The sequence below is a fragment of the Apodemus sylvaticus genome, chromosome 11, assembly GCF_947179515.1.
Source record: "Apodemus sylvaticus chromosome 11, mApoSyl1.1, whole genome shotgun sequence".
NCBI lineage: Eukaryota > Metazoa > Chordata > Mammalia > Rodentia > Muridae > Apodemus > Apodemus sylvaticus.
The window spans coordinates 2,055,152-2,076,095 of record NC_067482.1 but is presented as its reverse complement, the minus strand read 5'-3'; the positions used below and the strand labels follow the sequence as shown (position 1 = coordinate 2,076,095).

Here is a 20,944-nt window from a genome sequence, read left to right as displayed (position 1 = left end):
TTCAAGACTCTGAAGAAGGAAATGGAAGAAGACCTCAAAAAATGGGAAAACCTCCCATGCTCATGGATCGGTAGAATCAATATAGTTAAAATGGCCATTTTGCCAAAAGTAATCTACAGATTCAATGCAATACCCATCAAAATCCCAACTCAATTCTTCACAGAGTTAGAAAGAGCAATTATCAAATTCATCTGGAATAACAAAAAAACCCAGGATAGCTAAAACTATTCTCAGCAACAAAAGAAATTCTGGGGTAATCAGTATCCCTGACCTCAAGCAATACTACAGAGCAATAGTGTTAAAAACTGCATGGTATTGGTACAGTGACAGGCAGGAGGATCAATGGGACAGGATTGAAGATCCAGAAATGAACCCACACATCTATGGCCACTTGATCCTCGACAAAGAGGCTGAAAACATCCAATGGAAAAAAGATAGCCTTTTCAACAAATGGTGCTGGTTCCACTGGAGGTCAGCATGCAGAAAAATGCAAATTGATCCATCCTTGTCTCCTTGTACTAAGCTCAAATCCAAATGGATCAAGGACCTCCACATAAAGCCAGACACTCTGAAGCTAAGAGAAAAGAAACTGGGGAAGACCCTTGAGGACATCGGTACAAGGAGAAAGTTTCTGAACAGAACACCAATAGCGTATGCTCTAAGAGCAAGAATTGACAAATGGGACCTCATAAAATTACAAAGTTTCTGTAAGGCAAAGGACACCATCAAGAGGACAAATCGGCAACCAACAAATTGGGAAAAGATCTTCACCAATCCTACATCAGAGAGAGGGCTAATATCCAATATATATAAAGAACTCAAGAAGTTAGATTCCAGAAAACCAAACAACCCTATTAAAAAATGGGGTACAGAGTTAAACAAAGAATTCTCACCTGAAGAACTTCGGATGGCGGAGAAACATCTTAAAAAATGCTCAACATCATTAGTCATTAAGGAAATGCAAATCAAAACAACCCTGAGATTTCATCTTACACCAGTCAGAATGGCTAAGATTAAAAATTCAGGAGATAGCATGTGTTGGAGAGGGTGTGGAGAAAGAGGAACACCCCTCCACTGCTGGTGGGGTTGCAAATTGGTACAACCACTCTGGAAATCAGTCTGGCGGTTCCTCCGAAAACTGGGCACCTCACTTCCAGAAGATCCTGCTATACCACTCCTGGGCATATACCCAGAGGATTCCCCACCATGTAATAAGGATACATGCTCTACTATGTTCATAGCAGCCCTATTTATAATTGCCAGGTGTTGGAAAGAACCCAGGTATCCCTCAACAGAAGAGTGGATGCAAAAAATGTGGTATATCTACACAATGGAGTACTATTCAGCCATTAGAAACAATGAGTTCATGAAATTCTTAGATAAATGGATGGAGCTAGAGAACATCATACTAAGTGAGGTAACCCACACTCAAAAGATGAATCATGGTATGCACTCACTAATAAGTGGATATTAACCTAGAAACCTGGATTACCCAAAACATAATCCACACATCAAATGAGGTACAAGAAGAAAGGAAGAGTGGCCCCTTGTTCTGGAAAGACTCAATGAAGCAGTATTCAGCAAAACTAGAACGGGGAAGTGGGAAGGGATGGGTGGGAGGACAGGGGGAGAGAAGGGGGCTCACGGTACTTTTTGGGAGTGGGGGGGCTAGGAAAGGGGAAATCATTTGAAATGTAAATAAAAAATATATCGAATAAAAAAAAAGATTCAAAAAAAAAGACACCAAACAGACAAACCCTATAATATTTTGCTCATATAGGACATTAACTCCTTTATCCTAGTTTATAAATTAAAAAAATAAAAGTGGGGCATGGGGATAGGGCATGGCTCAGCAATTAAGAGCATTTATTACTATTGTAGGAGACCAAGGTTCAGCTCTCAGCATCCACATGGTGACTCACAACCATTTGTAGTTCCAATTTCAGGGAATCCAATACCCTCTTCTGACTTCCACAGGCATTACACATACACGGTACCCAGGAAAAATACTCATAGACAAAATCACAACCAGTTGTAGCTCCAGTTCTAGGGGATCCAACACCCTGTTATGACCTCTTCGGGGACAACATGGTTCAGACATACACACACAGGCAAAATACTCAAACCCATTTAAAAAAAAAAAATAGACCATAGTAAAAGTAGGCTATTCAAAATTATTTTGAGGGTAGAGAGTGGGGCAGGAATTCAGCACTTGTAATCTCCTACTTTATTTAGCCTAAGAAGTGATGGGAGTAAATTCTCTTTTTTAAATAAAACTGGCAGTGTAAAGACATGATAAAGTGTTATTCAAGATGGACTGAGAACAGTAACAAAAGCAAACCCCAAGTTCTATGCTAAGATTTTTGGACATCAAAATAAATTAAAAACTTTTGTGCATCAAAAACAACCATCTGTGGGAAATCTGAAACTCTCTTGTGGGTTCTGTGCCAACTGAATGCACATGGTACACAGACATACATGTAGGCCAAACATTATAGAATAAAATAAAATATAAATCTTTTAAAAAGTACCCAATAGAAGAAAAAATGGAATTCTTATGCTCTGAATTAAGGATGTAAAATGATATGTTTTATAGAAAATAGCACTGCAATTCCACAAAAAAATTAAGCAGAAGTATTATATGACCCACTAGTTCTAGATAATTCACAGAACTTAGTGCAGAAGTATAGCAGGTATGTACACATCTCTGGTTATAGCAGCATTGTTCACAGCAGCAAAGGTAGATAAATGAAGGAATAGATAACACCATGTGGTAGGCACATGCAAGGAAGGATGCACTTAGCTTTAAAACAGTATACAACCTAAGAACTTCATGCTAACTGAAACTAGCCTGTCACAGATGTTTCGTGATCCTGACAGATCCCTAGAGTGGTGAAGTTCAGAGAGATAAGACACTAACACTATAATGGTGAATGCCAGAGGCTATGAAAGGAAGGAATGTTGAGCTAGTATTTAATGGACACACTGAGTTTCATGCAGGAAATGAAAAAGCTTGAGATGGCACTGGTGGTCATATAACAGTATAAATGTTCTTAATGTTACGGAATAGTACAGTTTAAAAGTTTTATGTTATGTATAAATAAGAATGTTCTCCAAGGCTAAGGAGATTTATCAATAGGTAGATCACTTACCACTTAACTATGGGGTAACTGGAGTTCAGATCCTTAGCACTACATAAATGACAGCTAAGCATGGCAGTACCTGCAGTGCCAGCACTCAGGAGGCAGAGATAAGGAATCCCGGAGTAAGCTAGCTAGCAAGAGTAATCAAATTAGTGAGAGATCCTGCCTCAGGAAATAAAGTGGATAGCAATGGAGAAAGAACCCAGCTTCCATCTCTGGTCTCTACATGACCCCCCTGCCCCTACATACATAAAAGCACCCTGAAGTGGATTAATATTGACAGTAGAATCACAGCCATCAGGAGACACACAAAGAGAAGCTACTCTGGGGCACAGGAAGGGCCCACTTCTTTGCATTCCCATATCATACCTGGATTTCGAGCTCAGCAATATGCTGTTGTAGCTCAGCCACAGCAGCTATGCTATCAGCTTCCCGGAGTCTCACAGCCATGACTTCTTCCTTGTTCTATAGCAGCAAACAGGACATAGCAACAAACCAGTTGAGTTCAAAATCGAGGGTTTTCAGATTTCACAAAATATTAAGGTGTATAAACTGCACATTAGTATTACCCAGCAGTGTCTGAGGCAGCACAGTATAAACAGCCATAACCAACAGGACAAAAACAACTTGTAAGTGGCCTTTTATCAATTCAAATCAGGTTCTGCCTCCAAATGAACCTGTATAAAATTTATGAAAAAACTTTTGGGATTCAGGTGTTTGGGGTTATGAAACAGAATTATAGGCTTTTACTATTTAAAGTGAGAATATTCAAATTCATTTATAGAGTGAAAATAATGTTAATACAAATAATATCCAGGTACTTAATATAAATAAAAAATAAAATGGGTTTTAAAGATTACTCAAAAACAAATCATAAGCCTTAATCATATACTACTTATGAAAAAGAATCTACTTATATAACTAAGGGACTGGCTTCCTTGAAAAGTTACAGTTGTTATGGTATTGTTACACTCTAACAAGGGGAATATACAAATACTAGGTGCCAGAATGACAACTAATACCCTAACATTAATTACCAGGATCTGCAAAAGGCAACAGGGAAAGACTAAATCAACTTAGAGCTCACATACAAGGGCATATCAGAGCTAGTATCCTCAGTATACTTTACAAGGTACAAATGAACAAATAAAAACTAAGGGAAAAATCCTGTATCCATCTGCTGAGTCTACTATTCTGAGTCTTTATCCATTACTTAGAAAAACTCAAAAACAAGTATCTTCATAATTGAACATATTTTTTTAATTTTGCTATGAGATACTAATATAGTATTAAATTTAGAAACACTGCTACCAAAATGTTTAAAGACATCCACATAGAGAAAATTAAATATAATTCTTTATTAAAGACAAATCGACAAGGGCAATGTGGTATTACAGTCGGGAGGCTATCACTGTGGCAAGTCATAGGGACAGAGCCTCAGCGGGCACTACCTTATTTCTAAATGAACCCAGTTGCGTTTTTGAAAAGGGTCAATTCTTGAGTTAGTACAATTCTAATGCTGCCTACAGATTTCTTCAGTCTAAATTCTAACGGCCATGAATATTTATTAGGATGTAATTTCATCTCTGGATTTCAGTGACACTGATAAACCACTCAAGCTTTACTCTTGGTTTTTAATGACACCAGGACGAGTTGATGGAATTAAAACTTTATATGTGCCACTGAAAGTCTTATTTTTCATAGAATAATAAGGCTGGAATACATGAGGGCATCGTCCCTACCGTCTGCTAAGGAGATTAGTACTTCTTGTTAAAGTATCATGGCTTCCCTTCAGGAATCCACACTGAGGCTCAGATGGCAGGCATCTCTTTAGTGATTTTTCACACACACTCTACCCGATGGCCCCAGCCAACTGTCCTCATTACCTAAAGCTCCTTAAGTTCCTTTCATAAAAAAGGAATTTATCTTAAATGAATTTATTTAAGAGAGTACCAGAAACCGTACTCATTTTTCTTAGCCCACTTGCACACACACATCTCTCTTGCTCTCTGTTACGTAAGACCGGGAGTAGGGACTGCCTGCTAATGTGACGAATCAGGGGAGCAGCTTCAACCTCTGCAATTACCTGCATTTTCAGGTGAGTCATTACAAGCTACATTTTAAAGGGATACTCACCAAAAGGTACATCAAAAAGGACCATTAGCAGTTAAGACATTAACTTAACCAAGGCTGAGGTTAAAAATCAAGTTTCCTCCCTGAAATTCACCCTCTAAACAAAATGAGCTAACCTTGTCTGAGAACAACCACTAAAACAAGATCAGGAAAAAAAGAAGGAAAAATAAACCGGCGTATGGTACATGCCTGTGATCCCAGCAAGAAGAGGCAGTGGTAAAAGAATCAATGGGATTTTGAAGCCAATTTGGTCTATAAAGCAAAATGCAAGCTAGCCAGGAATATATACTGAAAGCCTGTCTTAAAACAAACAAAAACAAACAAACAAACAAAAAATCCATGCCCAACCCTGATAAATGTATAAAGCCCCACTGCACTGACACTCACCTTGCATTCAATCTCTGCCTGTCTGCGCTTTGCCTCACTTAACTGGTCAAGCAACCCCTTGTTCTTCACAGACAGGGAGCACACCTTCTCCTGCAGACTGGTTACCTCTTGCTCTGCTCTTCGAAGTTGGTTACTGTTGATCTGGTTCTAGTGAGAAATGTAAACAGACATACTACAGATAAAGGATGGAAATTTTTAATAATTTTTTATCTTATACTTCAACAGCCTTATAAAAAGCCTTAAGATATATACTAAAAATGGAAGAAAGATATAAAACTGCTTTTTATATTATATTACTTATTTAAATTACTTAATTATATTATTATACTTTTAGTATAAGAATCCATAGCCAATTGTGTGGAATACGTAGTTCTAGTAATGAAAGGCTGAGGAAGGATGTTCAATGAGAGACAGAGACGAGACGGGGGGTGGGGGGGATCTTTAAAAGAAAAACCTGAATTCTCCAAAATAATATTACAAACTCTTAGGCAACACATTAGCCAGGCATTGTCGCTCACATGAAATTCCAGTATTTAGAAGGTAGAAGCAGGAGGGTCAGGAGTACTAGACCAGCTTTGTCTTTGTAGTAAATTTGAGGTTAGCCTGGACTACATGAGACCCTGCTTCAAAATGCTAGAAATACTGAAAATTTTATATTTTTAATATAATAATAAAAATTATATAAATATATCAGTTATAAAAAAAACCTACAAGCTTTGACTGTCTTATGTGCTACCACTGAAAAAACTAATTCAATGGAGTTATTTCAAAGGGATGTTCCTTTAGTACCACTGCAAAGAATTCTACGATGAAAACTTTCCCAACAACGAAATACAAAACCACAATTCAAAACTTAATTGTGCCTGGGCAGTGGTGGTGCATGCCTTTAATCCCAGCACTTGGGAGGCAGAGGCAGGTGGATTTCTGAGCTTGAGGCCAGCCTGGTCTACAGTGTGAGTTCCAGGACAGCCAGGGCTATACAGAGAAACCCTGTCTCAAAAATAAATAAATAAATAAATAAATAAATAAATAAATAAATAAAAATAAAGGACTTATTTGTGGGTGAAAATAGTATGTGACAAAAAGGAAAGAGTTTATTCTAATAATTTCTCATAGTGAGGTAATTATATGAGGACTTCAAATAAAATAAATGCTTAAAATTATTAAAGATATAAAAGGAAGAAGAAAAAGCATGAGCAAAAAAGAAGCCATATTGAAACATGCAGAAGTGGCAGGGCAGGGCAGGCCTGTCGTCCCAGCACTTGAGACCCAAGATCAAGGCCACCCTACAGCACACAGTGCCACTTCAAAGTCAGAGCAGGGGGGAAAGGGAACAGTGAAATGGCCAAAAAACATTTTTAGTTTTTGAGCTAACGTCTTTGCTATGTAGCCTAGGTTGGTCTGATATTCATAACCTTTCTGTTTTTACCTGCTGAGTATTGTAATTATAAATGTGTGTCATCAGGCTGGAGAGGTGGCTCAGTGATTAAGAGCAATGATTGCTCTTCCAGAGGTCCTGAGTTCAATTCCCAGGAACCATATGGTAGCTCACAACCATCTGTAATGGGATCTAATGCCCTCTTCAGGTGTGCCTTAAGACAGCTACAGTGTACTCATATACATATAATAAATAAGTCTTTAAAAAAAATAAAGGTGTGTCATCATGCCTCATGAAATTTTGCAAATTTAAAAATTAATCAAATAAAATTTCTAAAACTCAATATAACTGCTGGTAATAGAATTCAATGAGGGCTGGAGCAATGGTTAAATGCTTGTCGTGTATGGCCACAAAGCCCTCAGTTTTCATCTCTAATGCCAACATAAAAGATGGGCATGGTGGCACATATCTGTAGCCCCAACCCTGGGGAACAAACAGCAAGGGAGCACAGAGATAAAGACCTCTAGAGCTCACTGGCATCTGGCCTAGCCAACATATGAACTCTACATTCAAAGGGAGACCTTTCCCAAAAAAACATGAAGGGTGATCTAGGAAGATACCGCAAGTCAGCCTCTGGCCTCCATATTCATACCCAAACATATACAAATATGTACATATTCATTACACACACACACACACACTGAAAGGATTAAATACAAGATTAGGCGTGAATACTGAAAAAAAAATAGTGTTGAAAGAATGTCTAAGAACCAGAAAATAAAACAAGGTCCAGCCAGTCGTGGTGGCACACACCGGTAGGATTTGCTGAAGGAGGCAGAGGCAGGAAAATCATGAGCTCAAGGCCAGCCTGGGCTGAGCAGTGGTGGTGTACACCTTTAATCCCAGCACTCTGGGAGGCAGAGGCAGGCGGATTTCTGAGTTCTAAGCCAGCCTGGTCTACACAGTGAGTTCCAGGACAGCCAGGACTATACAGAGAAACCCTGTCTTGAAAAACCAAAAATAATAAAATAGGATAGGAAAGGAAAAAAGAAAGGAAAAAGGAAAGGAAAAAGAAAAGGAAAGGAAAGGAGGTATTTCCTTTTTTAAAAGGAATTTTTTAAAAACTGTGATAAAGTCCATTAATATTTGAGAAACTTTTATTCTTCCCCTGCCCTCCACAGGAAAAAAAAGTGGCTAAAGTCTAGGCTAGTTGGGTAACACTATAATCCCAGCTACTCAGGAGGCTGAGACAAGGGGACCACAAATTCCAGGCCAACTTGGATGATACTGTGAACTCAAGACTTAGTGAGACCATGCCACAAAGGAAGAGGAGAGGTGAAGGAAGCTCGCTGATACAATGCTTGACTGTCAAGGATTCAATCTCCAGTGCTTCAAAAATAAACACATGAATAAGAATCTATAGTTTAGGGAGCACAGCTAATCCCAAGGATGACAAAGGCAAATAAATCCTCACCAAGATACTATATAATACGGTTCAGAATGCTAACAAAATAGGCAAGTCATGGAAAATACAGTATATATGAAGGAAAGGCATTTACCAGCAAATATGTAACGCTTTAGAGATTGTTTTTTAGCCTATAAGACTTTACTCAATTAAGTGCTCAAATAAGAATATATCAACCTCAATTTAAGAAAGTCAAAGAAAGCCAAGTGGAGTGATACACACACCTACAGTCCTAGCAGTTTACATGCATCGTGAGTTTGAGGCCAGCCTGGGCAACAAAGCAAGACAGAGAAGGAGGATGAGAAGGAAGAGGGGAGGGAAGGAAGGGGGGGAAAGAAGGAAAGATACAGCAGTCAGAATAAACAGAATATTAGACAGATCACATCAAACGAGCACTGAGTCCATATGACTGCAGCAGTACCCAACCATCTATAGGCTCACAAGCTGTATACAAAATAATATGTAACGTGGACAAACACAGCAAGTTCTTCTGATGATCTTACTGTTTAAAAACAAGATATAATTACTGCCTTTAGAATTCATTTAGCCAGGCAAGTGTTTCCAATTTTTCAGGAAATGAACATTAATAAGAAGTAATAAAGAAGTCAAAAGAAAATTTCTCACAAGAGAAAATAAACAAAAAAATTTAAAACTAGGAAATGAGAAAAAAATGAATGGGGGATAAAAATGGAAATACAAACCAACAGACAATGAAGACTTTTGATCTCTGAGTGGGAAGAGGAAGAGCCAGAATACTAAAATCTTCTGATTGAATAAGGGTGGGGATGAGGTCTTGAACTCAATTTAACCTAGAAGCCTCCTAAGGAAAAGGGAGGGGATATAAGCTCTTTTTACCAGGGCAGAAGCAGCTATAAGCTGTAAAGAAAATTCAGCTAGAATGAAATCAGACTAGTGGAGGTTAAGTGTTGGCCTGGAAAGATTCATACGTTTTGAACACATTCTTGTCATGTACCACAACAAAGGTTAGCCAGAGTCTTTATAAAAATTAATTATCTTTTTTATTTACATCCTAGATGTTGCCCCTTCTTGGTCACTGCTCCAAGAATGCTTCCCCCCCTCATCCCTTCCCTCTTCGCCTCTGAGAGGGTACCTCCCCCAGGTATCCCCACCCCCTGGAGGGAGTGGGGGGGGGCATCAAGTGGTGCATCCTTTCACACTTTGCCCAGACAAGGCAGTCATTGCTACATGTGTGCCAGGGGCATCGGGCCAGCCCCAGTATGCTCTTTAGTGGGTGGCTTTTCTGGGAGCTCCCACAGTTCTAGGTAAGTTGACACTGTTGGTCTTGCTAACCTAGACTCAACGGGCCATGCATGACAGTACTAGCATGGCTGCCTTCTGAGAGGCTCTGCCAGCAGCTGACTGAGACAGATGCAGATACTCACAGGCAAGCATTGGACAGAAATCAGGGAGCCCTATAGAAGAGTTAGGGCAAGAACTGAAGGAACTGAAGTGGATGGCAACCCCATAGGAAGATCTGTCTTAAAAACGTCCAAAGTATGTGCTGGAGGGAATGGAAAACCAGCTATTATAGGAAGAATGCATTTAACATACCTGTCTCCTCCAGGGAATCAAATCTTTATCTGACACAGTGATGTCTTTAGCATTACAAAATACATTGTTTCTTAGAGAAGAAGCAGAATAGGTTCCGGACTAAGGGCTACATCTATTAGTGGGCAGAAGCATTAGAAGGCCCAATACCTCTGATACAAAAGCAAAATGGAGGCTAACGCTAAGGATTATCAGAAAATACCTTTGCCCCTCCAATTTCCTGCAACAAGTAATGGAGGAAAACTGCTGAATCCAGTCCCGATTCTAGAATATGAATAAAGACAGGACAAAAGCTGTCTGGAAAACCAGCCCTCATTCTGAAAATAAGGTAATGCCAAAGCATTTGAACCCTGAAGTACATTTTGCATAACCACAGAGCAAAACTAAACTCAGCCCATCTGACAATATTAACTCAAGTCTGCCACATGAAAGGCCTGGCAGAGGAAAATGTGTACCCATTGCTAGGCTCAAAACTATTTACCTTAGTTATTGCTCTATACAAGATACCCAATCGCTGTTGTCCCCTTCCCCATGCTATGGATGTCTGTTTCAAGATAACCAATCTATCTTGGTGTATACTTGTTGGAGCATATGAAAATTTGTGCAAAATTTTACAAAGCATGTAAAAAAGGAAGGAGAAACAGAAGTACATAACTAGAAACAAATCAATGTACAGAAGCAGCCCTGGGATGACATAGAAACTGAGTTATCTGATAGGATATATATATATTTATATGAGAGATAAATAAATTTTGTTCATAAAATAAAACTTCCCTCTATAAAACCTAATTTCTACTTTTCATAATTTTAGCCTCTTCCATATTTTTAATGTCAATAAAGCTTTTTGAGGTAATTAGATGATATGTTTATCCTAAAGATTGCATGTTCACTTTATGGTGCCTGACATAGAATGACCATTATTTGTTCACTGGAATACACAGTGACATGAGTAAACTATGCCCCCTACTGACTGAAGAAATCCTCTGAAAACCAATCACATGCTCGGTTGGCCCTTCCTAAGTACCCATGAATTCACACTGCTAAGCACTGAAAGTGTATCTGCACTGTACACATGCAGACTTTTATTATTCCCTAAACAGTGGAGTGCAAAATTATTTCTATTACATTTGTGCTATATTATATTAGCCCTCATACCTAAGGATGGTTTAAAGTATTCTGGAGAATGTATATGCATATATTATTACAAATATTATATAAAAATAATAAACCATTTTATTTAAGGAACTTGAGCATCTGAAGATTTCAGTATCAGCAGAGATCCTGCAATCTTCCCCATGGATCCCACACGACAGCCTTATGTGAAATGCAGCTCAGAAGAATGTAATTCAAAAAAGCCAAAAATGCCTTTACAATACAATAGATTTTATAAACGAAATAATTTGCACATCTTAGGCCAAATAAATTTAAGATAGGGAGTTAATACAGAAAAGGGAACATGAGGAGACTTAATTACTCAGGATCACATTAAACACTTGAAAAGGCAGAATGCACATTGTAGTGGACAAATGATTCTCTGCTGGAAATGTATGGAAAACCATCTGGTAGGCAGAGCCAGGGTGCTGCTAAACATCCCATAATGCACAGGCTAGATAAATAAACATCACTCAAACATTAAAAAAGTATTCAAGTTGAGGAATCTTTCTCTACGTATATTTTCCTTCTTAATTTGTGCAATAAGGCAACTTTATGAGTTTTACTAATAAACCAATAAAAATTTATATCGTTTTGAAAAGGGTCAAAGCAGAGATTATATCTCTGAGGAAAAAGAATGTTTCTGCCTATAATCCTAGCACTGGGAGGCTGGAGCATATTTGTCATTAGTTTGAGGCCAATCCAAGGTACAGAGTGAGTGAGAAGCCAGCCAGGGATACAGCACAGTCTTGTCTCAAAAAAAAAAAAAAAAAAAAAAAAAAAAAAATTCCACAAAACCCAAAACAAAGCTGAACCAAACCAAACAATACTGGGGCAACATCTCAGTGAGAGTGCTTGCTGGACAAGCATGGAAACCCGAGTTCAGATCCCCATCACTCATATAAAAGGTGGCTCACATTTGTAACTCTAGAGTTACACAGACAAACACACAGACAGACACACAGACACACACACACACAGACAGATCATTGGATGTTGCTAGCCAGCCAGCTTAATTGAAACAAACAACAATGGTAAATGCTGGAATGCCAGCTTTGATAGCAGGCACTGTCTTATAAGAATAAGAGCAGACAGCAATAGGTAAGTAAGTTTTAGCTGTCTACATGAGGACTAGAAAATACTCTCTAGACCTCAGCCTTTATGTCAGTTCTAAGGTTTATAACACAGAGAACCTGATTCATTTACCACTCCCTTAAACACTCTGACATGACATTCAAACTTCCCATTTAAAACCTACGTTTTCATTCTTCGTAACTTTACAGTATTTGTTTATAGTCACAGTTAGTTTTAGAAATATTTGGGAAAACAACTGTCTAAGACTGTGATCTAGCGCTGGTCTCCACCCACTTGGGCCTGCCCATCATACCTGTGTCTCCATCTCCATCATCCTTTGCTTCATCTCTCTTATTTCTGCCTGTGTTTCCGCTTCTCTAAGGCGAATGCTCATTAGCTCATCCTGTAACTCATTCACAGCATTTTTCTTGGGTGGGTCTTTCCATCTTCCAGAAGTCCGAGCTAAGTGACGCTAAAGCAGAAAACATTATTATATCCCAACAAGTACTGCACAGAGGATGAGTTAACGTTACAGAGCACATATGTAAGCACTGTTCACAACCACTTGTTTCTCTGTATAAGAGAAGCTTTTGCTTTGTAATTAGTACCCTGGTTGTCTTTGCACTTATGTTCTTCCTGTCTCAGCCCTCCTAGGGGCTGGGATTCCAGATAACACATCGCCATGTCCAGGTTAATTTTAATTGTTCCACCTGTGTACCACTCAAAATTCATTTTTGAAAGGCCATGTTTTTCTAAAAGTGTATCTCATTTATTCACTGGTTGGGGTGGGGGGGTGCTCCATAGTCATACATGAAGCTCAGAAAACAACCTGCAAGGGGCAGTGCTCCTTCACAATGTGACTCCAGGGGACCCAACTCAGGTTCTCTGAGGCCCTGCAGCAACTGTCTCCTCCCACTGAGTTGTCTCACAGGATCCCTCAAAGACCAATTTCAATTATTTACTAGCTCTCTCTCTTCCTATCCTCCCACCCCCTTGACCTTCCCCCAGTTCCCCATCCTCCCACCCCATTCAAACCAAGTCCAACACTCTGAAACTGTGTAGGGTTTTTTTGGTGGGGGAGGGGTTGAAGATAGAGTTTTTCTGTGTAGCCTTGGCTGTCCTGGAAGTCACTCTATAGACCAGGCTGGCCTCAAACTCATCAATCTGATTGCCTCTGCCTCCCAAGTGCTGGAATTAAAGGTGTGCACTTCACCACCCCAGTAACTACTTTTTAAAGACTCATTCCCTTCTGTTTTACAGATTGTTACATCTTGTTCTTTACCTAATTTCTCTCACAAGAAGATTCATTTGTGGGAATATACCTAAAGTGTCATTTATTTTGTTATAGGTATTTTCAAAAGAGGTTAGAAATTTACATATATACATTGGTGTCCCCTTCAGGTGTTTCACACTTTCCAACAATGTACCTAATAGTAAAGAAAATCTTTGTTTGATAAATGAACAGACTACCAAATTGTCCTCCAAGTTCCATTTCTAGGTCTGGACAGATCCTCAGCATTAAAGGCTAGGTTCACAACCAAAAATATAAGTTCCATTTCTATACCATAGGTTAGTGCAATTCATCAGACAAGTTTCCCCATGCAGTAGGTTGTAGCTAACACAGAAATTGACAAATGATCAAAGTGCAGAGAACAAGGTCATACGGACAGCTCAGACATAAAGCAGGCTCGGGGACCACTGTGAAGAAGGGATGGAGAAGCCTAAAAGCCAGTGACAGGGAAAGACCAGGGCACAGCAGTGTCTTCTGGGCATGACAGGACCACTGCACTCCTGAGCTCTCAGCAGCTGCATAATCAAGCCAGTGAGCATTCCAGCATGGAGTGGGGCGAGTTCTCGAGCTCCTGACAGTTGCTCCTGGATAAGGCAGAGTCAGTAAGTTTTCTTTAGGAACGTGGCCCCTGGTAGATCAATCATGCTCAAATGAATGACCCCCATACCCATAAGTATAGAGGCTGCATAAACTGGACTAGTGAGTTTAGAAAAAGGAGCACCTGAAGGAGGGAGAGAAGGCAAAGAGTGTATCTGGGAAGATTTGGGGGTGTCTCAATCACGACACAAAGCAAGATTCTTCATCCCCAGCTACTTCAAATTCACACAAACTAAGAATAGTGGTTTTAGCTCCTTTCAGAAAGCGTGAATCCTGACATACCTGCCAGTGCTCTTCTAAGTCTCTGACTTGCTGCCGAAGTTCTTTCAAACCCATAATGGCTTCAGCTTCCCTCAGCTTCACAGCAATGAGTTCCTCCTGAAGCCTTGCAATATTATTCTCATCAGGAAATGAGTTGTTCTTCTAAAGCCAGAGAAAAATTGAGATTTTTTTTAATTAGTTGTGTATGGCTGTTTGTATACATGTGAACATATGTGGAGGCTGGAGAATAAGCTGTAGGCGTTAGCCCTCTCTCCTTCCACCATACGGATTCTGGGGATAGAGCTCATCGCTATTCATATTCTTAAATATGGAACATATTTAAGTTGCATTAAAGTAACAAAGAAGACCTGGCACACTTAACTGAAGACATCAGAAGATGAAATGACCTCTCATGCTCATGAACTGGTAGAATTAATATAGTAAAAGTGGGCATCCTACCAAGAGCAATCTACAGATTCAATGCAATTCCCATTAAAATTCCAACACAATTTTTCAGAGAAATTAAAAATCAATCTTCAGTTTTGAATGGAAACACAAAACTCCTGGAATAGCTAAAGCAAGACTGCAATAACAGAAGAACTGCTAGAGGTCAAGTTGACTACACAGCTATAATAATAAACGCAGCATGGTACTGACATGAAAGCAGACACACTGATTAACTGAGTCAGTTGAATCAATGGAATCAAACTGAAGATGCAGATAAAAGTCCACACACCTATGGATGCCTGATTTTTAACAAAGAATCCAAAACTGCACATTGGAGAAAAGAACATCTTCAACAAATAGTTGATCGAACTGAATGACTGCTTAAAGAAAGATGCAAAGAGATCCATATTTATCACTGCACAAAACTCAACCCCAAATGGGCCAAAGTCCTCAATGTAAAGACAAGATACCCTGAGTCAGATTGAAGAGGAGACAGAAGATAACCCTGAACTCACTGACACAGTAAAGGATTTTCTGAATTGGCAGCCTTAAGGTTCCATTTATTTTCTGCCTATCTGCTCTCTCTGGAGACAAGGTCTCAGGCACAACAGCTGACCTCCAACTAACCAGGTAGCTAAGACTGACCTTGAACTTCCCTCCACATCCCAAGTAGCGAAATCATAAGTGTGCACCCCATACCTGGCTTTATGTGCTGCAAGCTGAACCCTGGACCTCATGCATTCTAGGCAGGCACTATACCAACTAGCAACATTTCCTTATTGGCTGATTCAATAACTAATACTCATAGATCCTCAAGTGTAAAAAATATCAAGTCCAATTCAACTCTTTAATAAGTACTTAATAAGCATCTAGCACATCTCCCTCAGCTTTAGAAGCAGGTGCTATGTGTGTAGTCCCTTACCTTCTCTATATCCAGCACTTTATCCTGCATCTCCTTCAGTGCACACTGAGATTCCGCTTCACTCAGTCTGGCTTGAACCAATTCCTTCTCCAGCTGCAGCACAAAATCTTCGTTGTACGTGGAACTGCATTTATGCTAAAGATCATGAACATATACTGAAATGTCATGGAAACACACATGTGTAAATATACACAAAGAGGAAAAATAATGAAATTATTTATCTTGGGTAGTATGAGCAACTAAAAAGTAAAATTATATCCAGTATTTCAAATTATTTCATTTTCTCAACAAATGAGCAGGAAGGAAGGAAGGAAGGAAGGAAGAAGGAAGGAGAGAGAGAGAGAGAGAGAGAGAGAGAGAGAGAGAGAGAGAGAGAGAGAGAAAGAAAGAAAGAAAGAAAGAAAGAAAGAAAGAAAGAAAGAAAGAAAGAAAGAAAGAAAGAAAGAAAGAAAGAAAGAAAATAAAATTAATTAGTTTCAGTAGTCCCAGTTATTGTGTTTTTTGGTTTTGGTAACAATTACATTCCTCAATGTTCATATAAAGTGCCTGTCTTTTTTCTGTCTACCTATCAAGATACTCAGAATTTATTCTGACTCTATAGATAGACATGATCTGTATAAATCAGTAGACATTAGCCTTATACAATCACTTAGTCCTTGAAACATGCAAAATCCTTGCTGAGTGTGGTTATAAACAAAAGACACAAACTGGTTTTTAGTACACATCCATCCCTTGAGTTCAATCCCCAGAACCACCAAAAGTATAAAATTAAATAGACACATAAAATAACGCAGTGATTTTTATGATGCTGTAATATTTCAAGTACACTGGGGTAAAGAAAAAACATTAATTTCCCTTTTAGTCTTTTCAGAATGGATAATACACTTTCTTAGACTGCATATTCAGTCACATTGTAGTTTACAGGAACATACAAAGCCTTAAAATTTCTATTTTTAATGCATTGAGAGTAAAAACTGACAACAGTAGATAAGGTGAAACTTCTTAAATCCTAAGGAAGGAAAGCTATATTTGCTTTAAAGATGTCAATTTCTTTAAAATATTTGCATAGATTAGAGTAAGAAAAAAAAGAGCAGATGCCGCACGCGCGCGCGCGCACACACACACACACACACACACACACACACGTAATATACCCATACATAATACACACACTTAAAACCATATAGCTATCACTTTAGACTTAACTAAGGTAATTTTAAAAAATTAAAAATTACTCCAAAATGTAAGCGCCATAGAGAACAATCTCCTAAGGGAACTGTTTCGGGTGAATAATGGTTCTTTCTACTCAGAAATGATCAAATGCTTTCATGAAAGCATTTCAATTTTATACAACTCCTAGCGTTCTGTCCATTTACCCAACAGATGTATAAATGGAGGCATGCCCTCCTCTAGCCCAGGTGACTGAACACAAGGCCTTGGGCCTAGGCAAGTACTCAGTCACTAAGCTGCATCACAGGGCACCTTAGCCGCACTGAGTTGGCCAGATAAGAACTGAACTTGCTCTTACTGCTAGGTTACTAGACCTAATTCCATCTAGGGAACTTTAACCAACATGTCACCTCTAGTAATTCTGGTTCTATTAAAATAATGCTTATAGAGAAAGTTTATCTGCAGCCATCTTTGAGTTCCTCAAGACTGCATGTAATATTCATTAGAAGCCTGGACATACACATATTCTATTGTTACTACATGACAACTACCACAACTATAATAACTGGTAGTCAGCAAGGACCCACTTATTCAGTCCACACATAACCAGGGAACAGATTCCCTACACTGGCATCCAGTTCTGATATGAATCTCTTCATGATCCTGTGATCCCTGCAAACCCTGTCCTGAGGACAGTGACAGGAGATTCCTTAGTAAATGGCTCTGCTTTTCGATGTCAAGCAGTGTGCTGACATTGCAAAACACTACAGTGTAAGTAATGAAGTTCTCTGCTTCTGTCTTGAATTAAAAAAAAGATTCTAACAGGTGAAAATAGGAAAAAAAAAATAATGACACAGTGAAAACCGAGTGTGTGTATTTGGGGATATTTCTTACACAGAATGGCTAATCCTTTACCTGAAATACAGAGAAGTTCTTTAGATTTGAGATTTGAGAATTTTTGCATCGATTTTTAACAGAAGATCATCTCTTAAAATTAAAATCCACATTCCAAAATGCTCCAGATTTTTACAATTTGTTAACAGTGCTCAAAAGGTTTCAGAACATTTTGTACATTCAGAACAGGGAAGCTCAATCTGTGAGTGAAAAGATTCTAATCTAAAAAGGATTTCCAGCACTAATCAAACTCAGGACTTGCAGTGGTTTGAGTAAGAATGGCCCTTATGGCTTGCATATTGGGATTCTCTGTCACCAAGAAGTGGCACTCACTACTTAAAAGGATTATAAGGCTTAGAAGATGTGACTTTGTTGGAGGAAATGAATCATTAGGGGTGGGCTTTCAGGGTTCAAAATCCTATGCAGAGCCATGAGCATGAGAGGGGGGGAGGGAGGGAAAGAGAGAGGGAGGGAGACTGCCTGTGCATGCAAACATCTCATGGTAACAGTGCTGTTCTCTAAGTTCAAGATATTACACATCCACAAAGAGACCCTACCTCAAAAGAAAAACACCAAACAAACAAAAGATATGTTATACATTTACATATTCTTTACTTTATAAAGGAAGCCATACAACTCTGGAACCTTCTCTTTTGTAACATTTCTCATAACTCAAATAAGTGTGAAAATAATGTAAAAGTTCTCTATATATCCTATAGCAGGAGTGCCAGGGACAGAAAAAACTGAACAGTGCTTCTTACAGTAAGTAAGCAAATGGTATTTACTAGATTAATTAACTAACTTTAGGCTTACCTACAAGCAAATCCTATGTTAATTTGTGTTAGACCTGGGATATAGAAGTTACATGATGTAAAAATAACCTATTTTTATCAAACATCCATTAGCAATTTAAAGCTACTTTTTAAAATGATACAATGTTTTTAACTTACACTTGAGATAAAACAGTAAGACAGTACATGTGACTGTCACATTCATAAGCATCTGGAATAAAAGAAAATTACAAAAGCCAGAGTACTCCAGAGCAGACTTCTGTGGCTGCTGCTCTACTTTTTAACCAGGCAGAGTGGCAGGTGCCTATAAACTAAAGCAGTTGGGAACTGAGAGGAGAATCAAACATTTAAAGCTAGTTTGGGCTACAGAGTCACTATGTGCAACTTAGTGAGACCATGTATCAAGACAAAACATAAAAAGAGGGCTGAGGATACAACTAGATGACAGAGCACGTGTCCAGCATGTATGAAGGGCTAAGATCAAATCCAAGGGCTATCAAAAAATACCTATCATTAAAGTATCATTTCCTTTAAATATCAAAAAAATCACATAAATTATTTAAAATGAAAATTTATCTCTAGATATTTTTAATTGCTGTTAATGACAAAAATGTGCTAATAAAAAAGATTCTTACTTTGGTGACCTCTTATTTGTTATTAAAAATTAAATTAAAAAGTTACATGTAAGTGTGAAATATTTCACTTTTAGATCAAAGCCAAAAATAACCTTATTTTTGAAAGATTATTATTTTTAAATTTATATGCATATGTGTGTGTCTAAGAATCTATGACACGTGTGCACACGCCCTCACAGACCAGAAGAGGGCATGAGATATTCTGAAGGTGGAGCTACATGCAGTTATGAACAACAGAAAGAGAAATGTAAGACTTGGCAATGTGGCCTAGGGGAAACACTAGAAATGAAGACCCAGGAAATTATAGAACAGAATAAGAGACAGAAAGAGGAGAATGAAGTTGGGAGACAGAACTTAGAAAAGATGCTAGAACAAAGGATGCAACAGCTCACAGATCAGACTGAGCAGCAGAGAGAGAATAATGAGGATTGGAAGCTAGACTTGGAGAATAACCTTTTAAAATTAATCAATCAAAATAAAATGGACAGCAGAATATCAGAATTGCAATATAAAGAAAAGATCAAAATGCAGAGCCAGAACCTTGAACAGAAAATACAGGAACTCAAAGAACAGGGAAAATGACAAAAGGAAAGATATGAAGTGTGGACACAGACCTTAAGGGAGGAATTTAAAATTTCAAGGAAGGAAAATACTCAGGTAGAGACAAAAGATAAAAGTAGAGAAAGCCAACCAAAGGTTATTAGAAAACAAACTTTAGTCTATCCAGTTGATATACAACAATGACCTCCAGATGATGATCATCCACAGGTTATCAAGAATGGCAACCTGTGGATGTGTTAAATCTAAGAAAATTTAAGGAAAGTGTCACTAATTTTGGAATGCATTCGCCATTTGTAAAGCATCCTGACTTCTTGGGCTATTAAAAATAGAATAATCCCCCAAGACTGGAAGGATATGCCAAGAGCTATACTAAAACCTGCTGCTAATTTACAATGGGTCTCATGGTGGATAGACGAGGGAGATAGCACGACAAAATACAGCCAGGGGTAGAAAGATTTCCACAGACCAACTGCTTGGTGAGGGTCACTTTGCTGAGGTAGAGGTGCAGGCTATATATGATGAAGAAACCCTAGCCTTGTGTTGATTGTCAGCTTTAAAGGCCTGGGACAAAGTTGCAGAATCAAGGAAAAGACTTGAACCATTTACTCAAGTCATACAAGGTCCAAAAGAAACCTTCCCTGATTTTTTACAAAGACTAACCTCAGCTATGGAAAGGAGAATATCAGATTCTGCAGCAAGGAAGGCAATAATTGAGTCTTTAGCCTTTGAGAATGCAAATACTGAATGCAAGGAAGTAATCAGACCACTGAGGGCAAGGTCAGCATCAATAGATGAGTGGATTAGATACACAACTGATGTTGTATCTCGCTCACCTGAAATGACTGTAATGAAGCTGCCATTAAACATCTAGAAATGACCCAAGATTTCAAATGTTTTAATTGTGGTGAGTGGGGTCATCTCAGAAATGACTGTAGAAAAAAACTAACGTAATACAAAAAGGGGGCCTATGCCTTTTGGAATTTGTCAAAGGTGTGGCAAAGGCCGACATTTGACTAGGGAATGTAGAGCAACAACAAATGGGCAACATCCTGCCAAAAAACTCCCAGGGGGGCC

The 20,944-nt window shown here is 38.7% G+C and overlaps 1 protein-coding gene across 13 annotated transcripts in view; it reads right to left on the bottom strand.

Annotated features, from left to right (window-relative positions):
* The window catches only part of Evi5 (ecotropic viral integration site 5), a 161,635-nt gene that overhangs the window by 54,927 nt on the left and 85,764 nt on the right, over positions 1-20,944 (bottom strand). For 11 of the 13 annotated variants that reach the window (XM_052199133.1, XM_052199122.1, XM_052199130.1 and 8 more), the window contains 5 exons: positions 15,820-15,954; positions 14,472-14,612; positions 12,615-12,773; positions 5,664-5,810; positions 3,513-3,608 (listed from right to left, as the gene is read on the bottom strand). In XM_052199133.1, the coding sequence (XP_052055093.1) occupies positions 3,513-3,608; positions 5,664-5,810; positions 12,615-12,773; positions 14,472-14,612; positions 15,820-15,954 (678 nt within the window). Of the gene's footprint in view, positions 1-3,512; positions 3,609-5,663; positions 5,811-12,614; positions 12,774-14,471; positions 14,613-15,819; positions 15,975-20,944 lie in introns of those variants that run through there. The other 2 variants (XM_052199134.1, XM_052199135.1) reach the window with 2 other exon arrangements.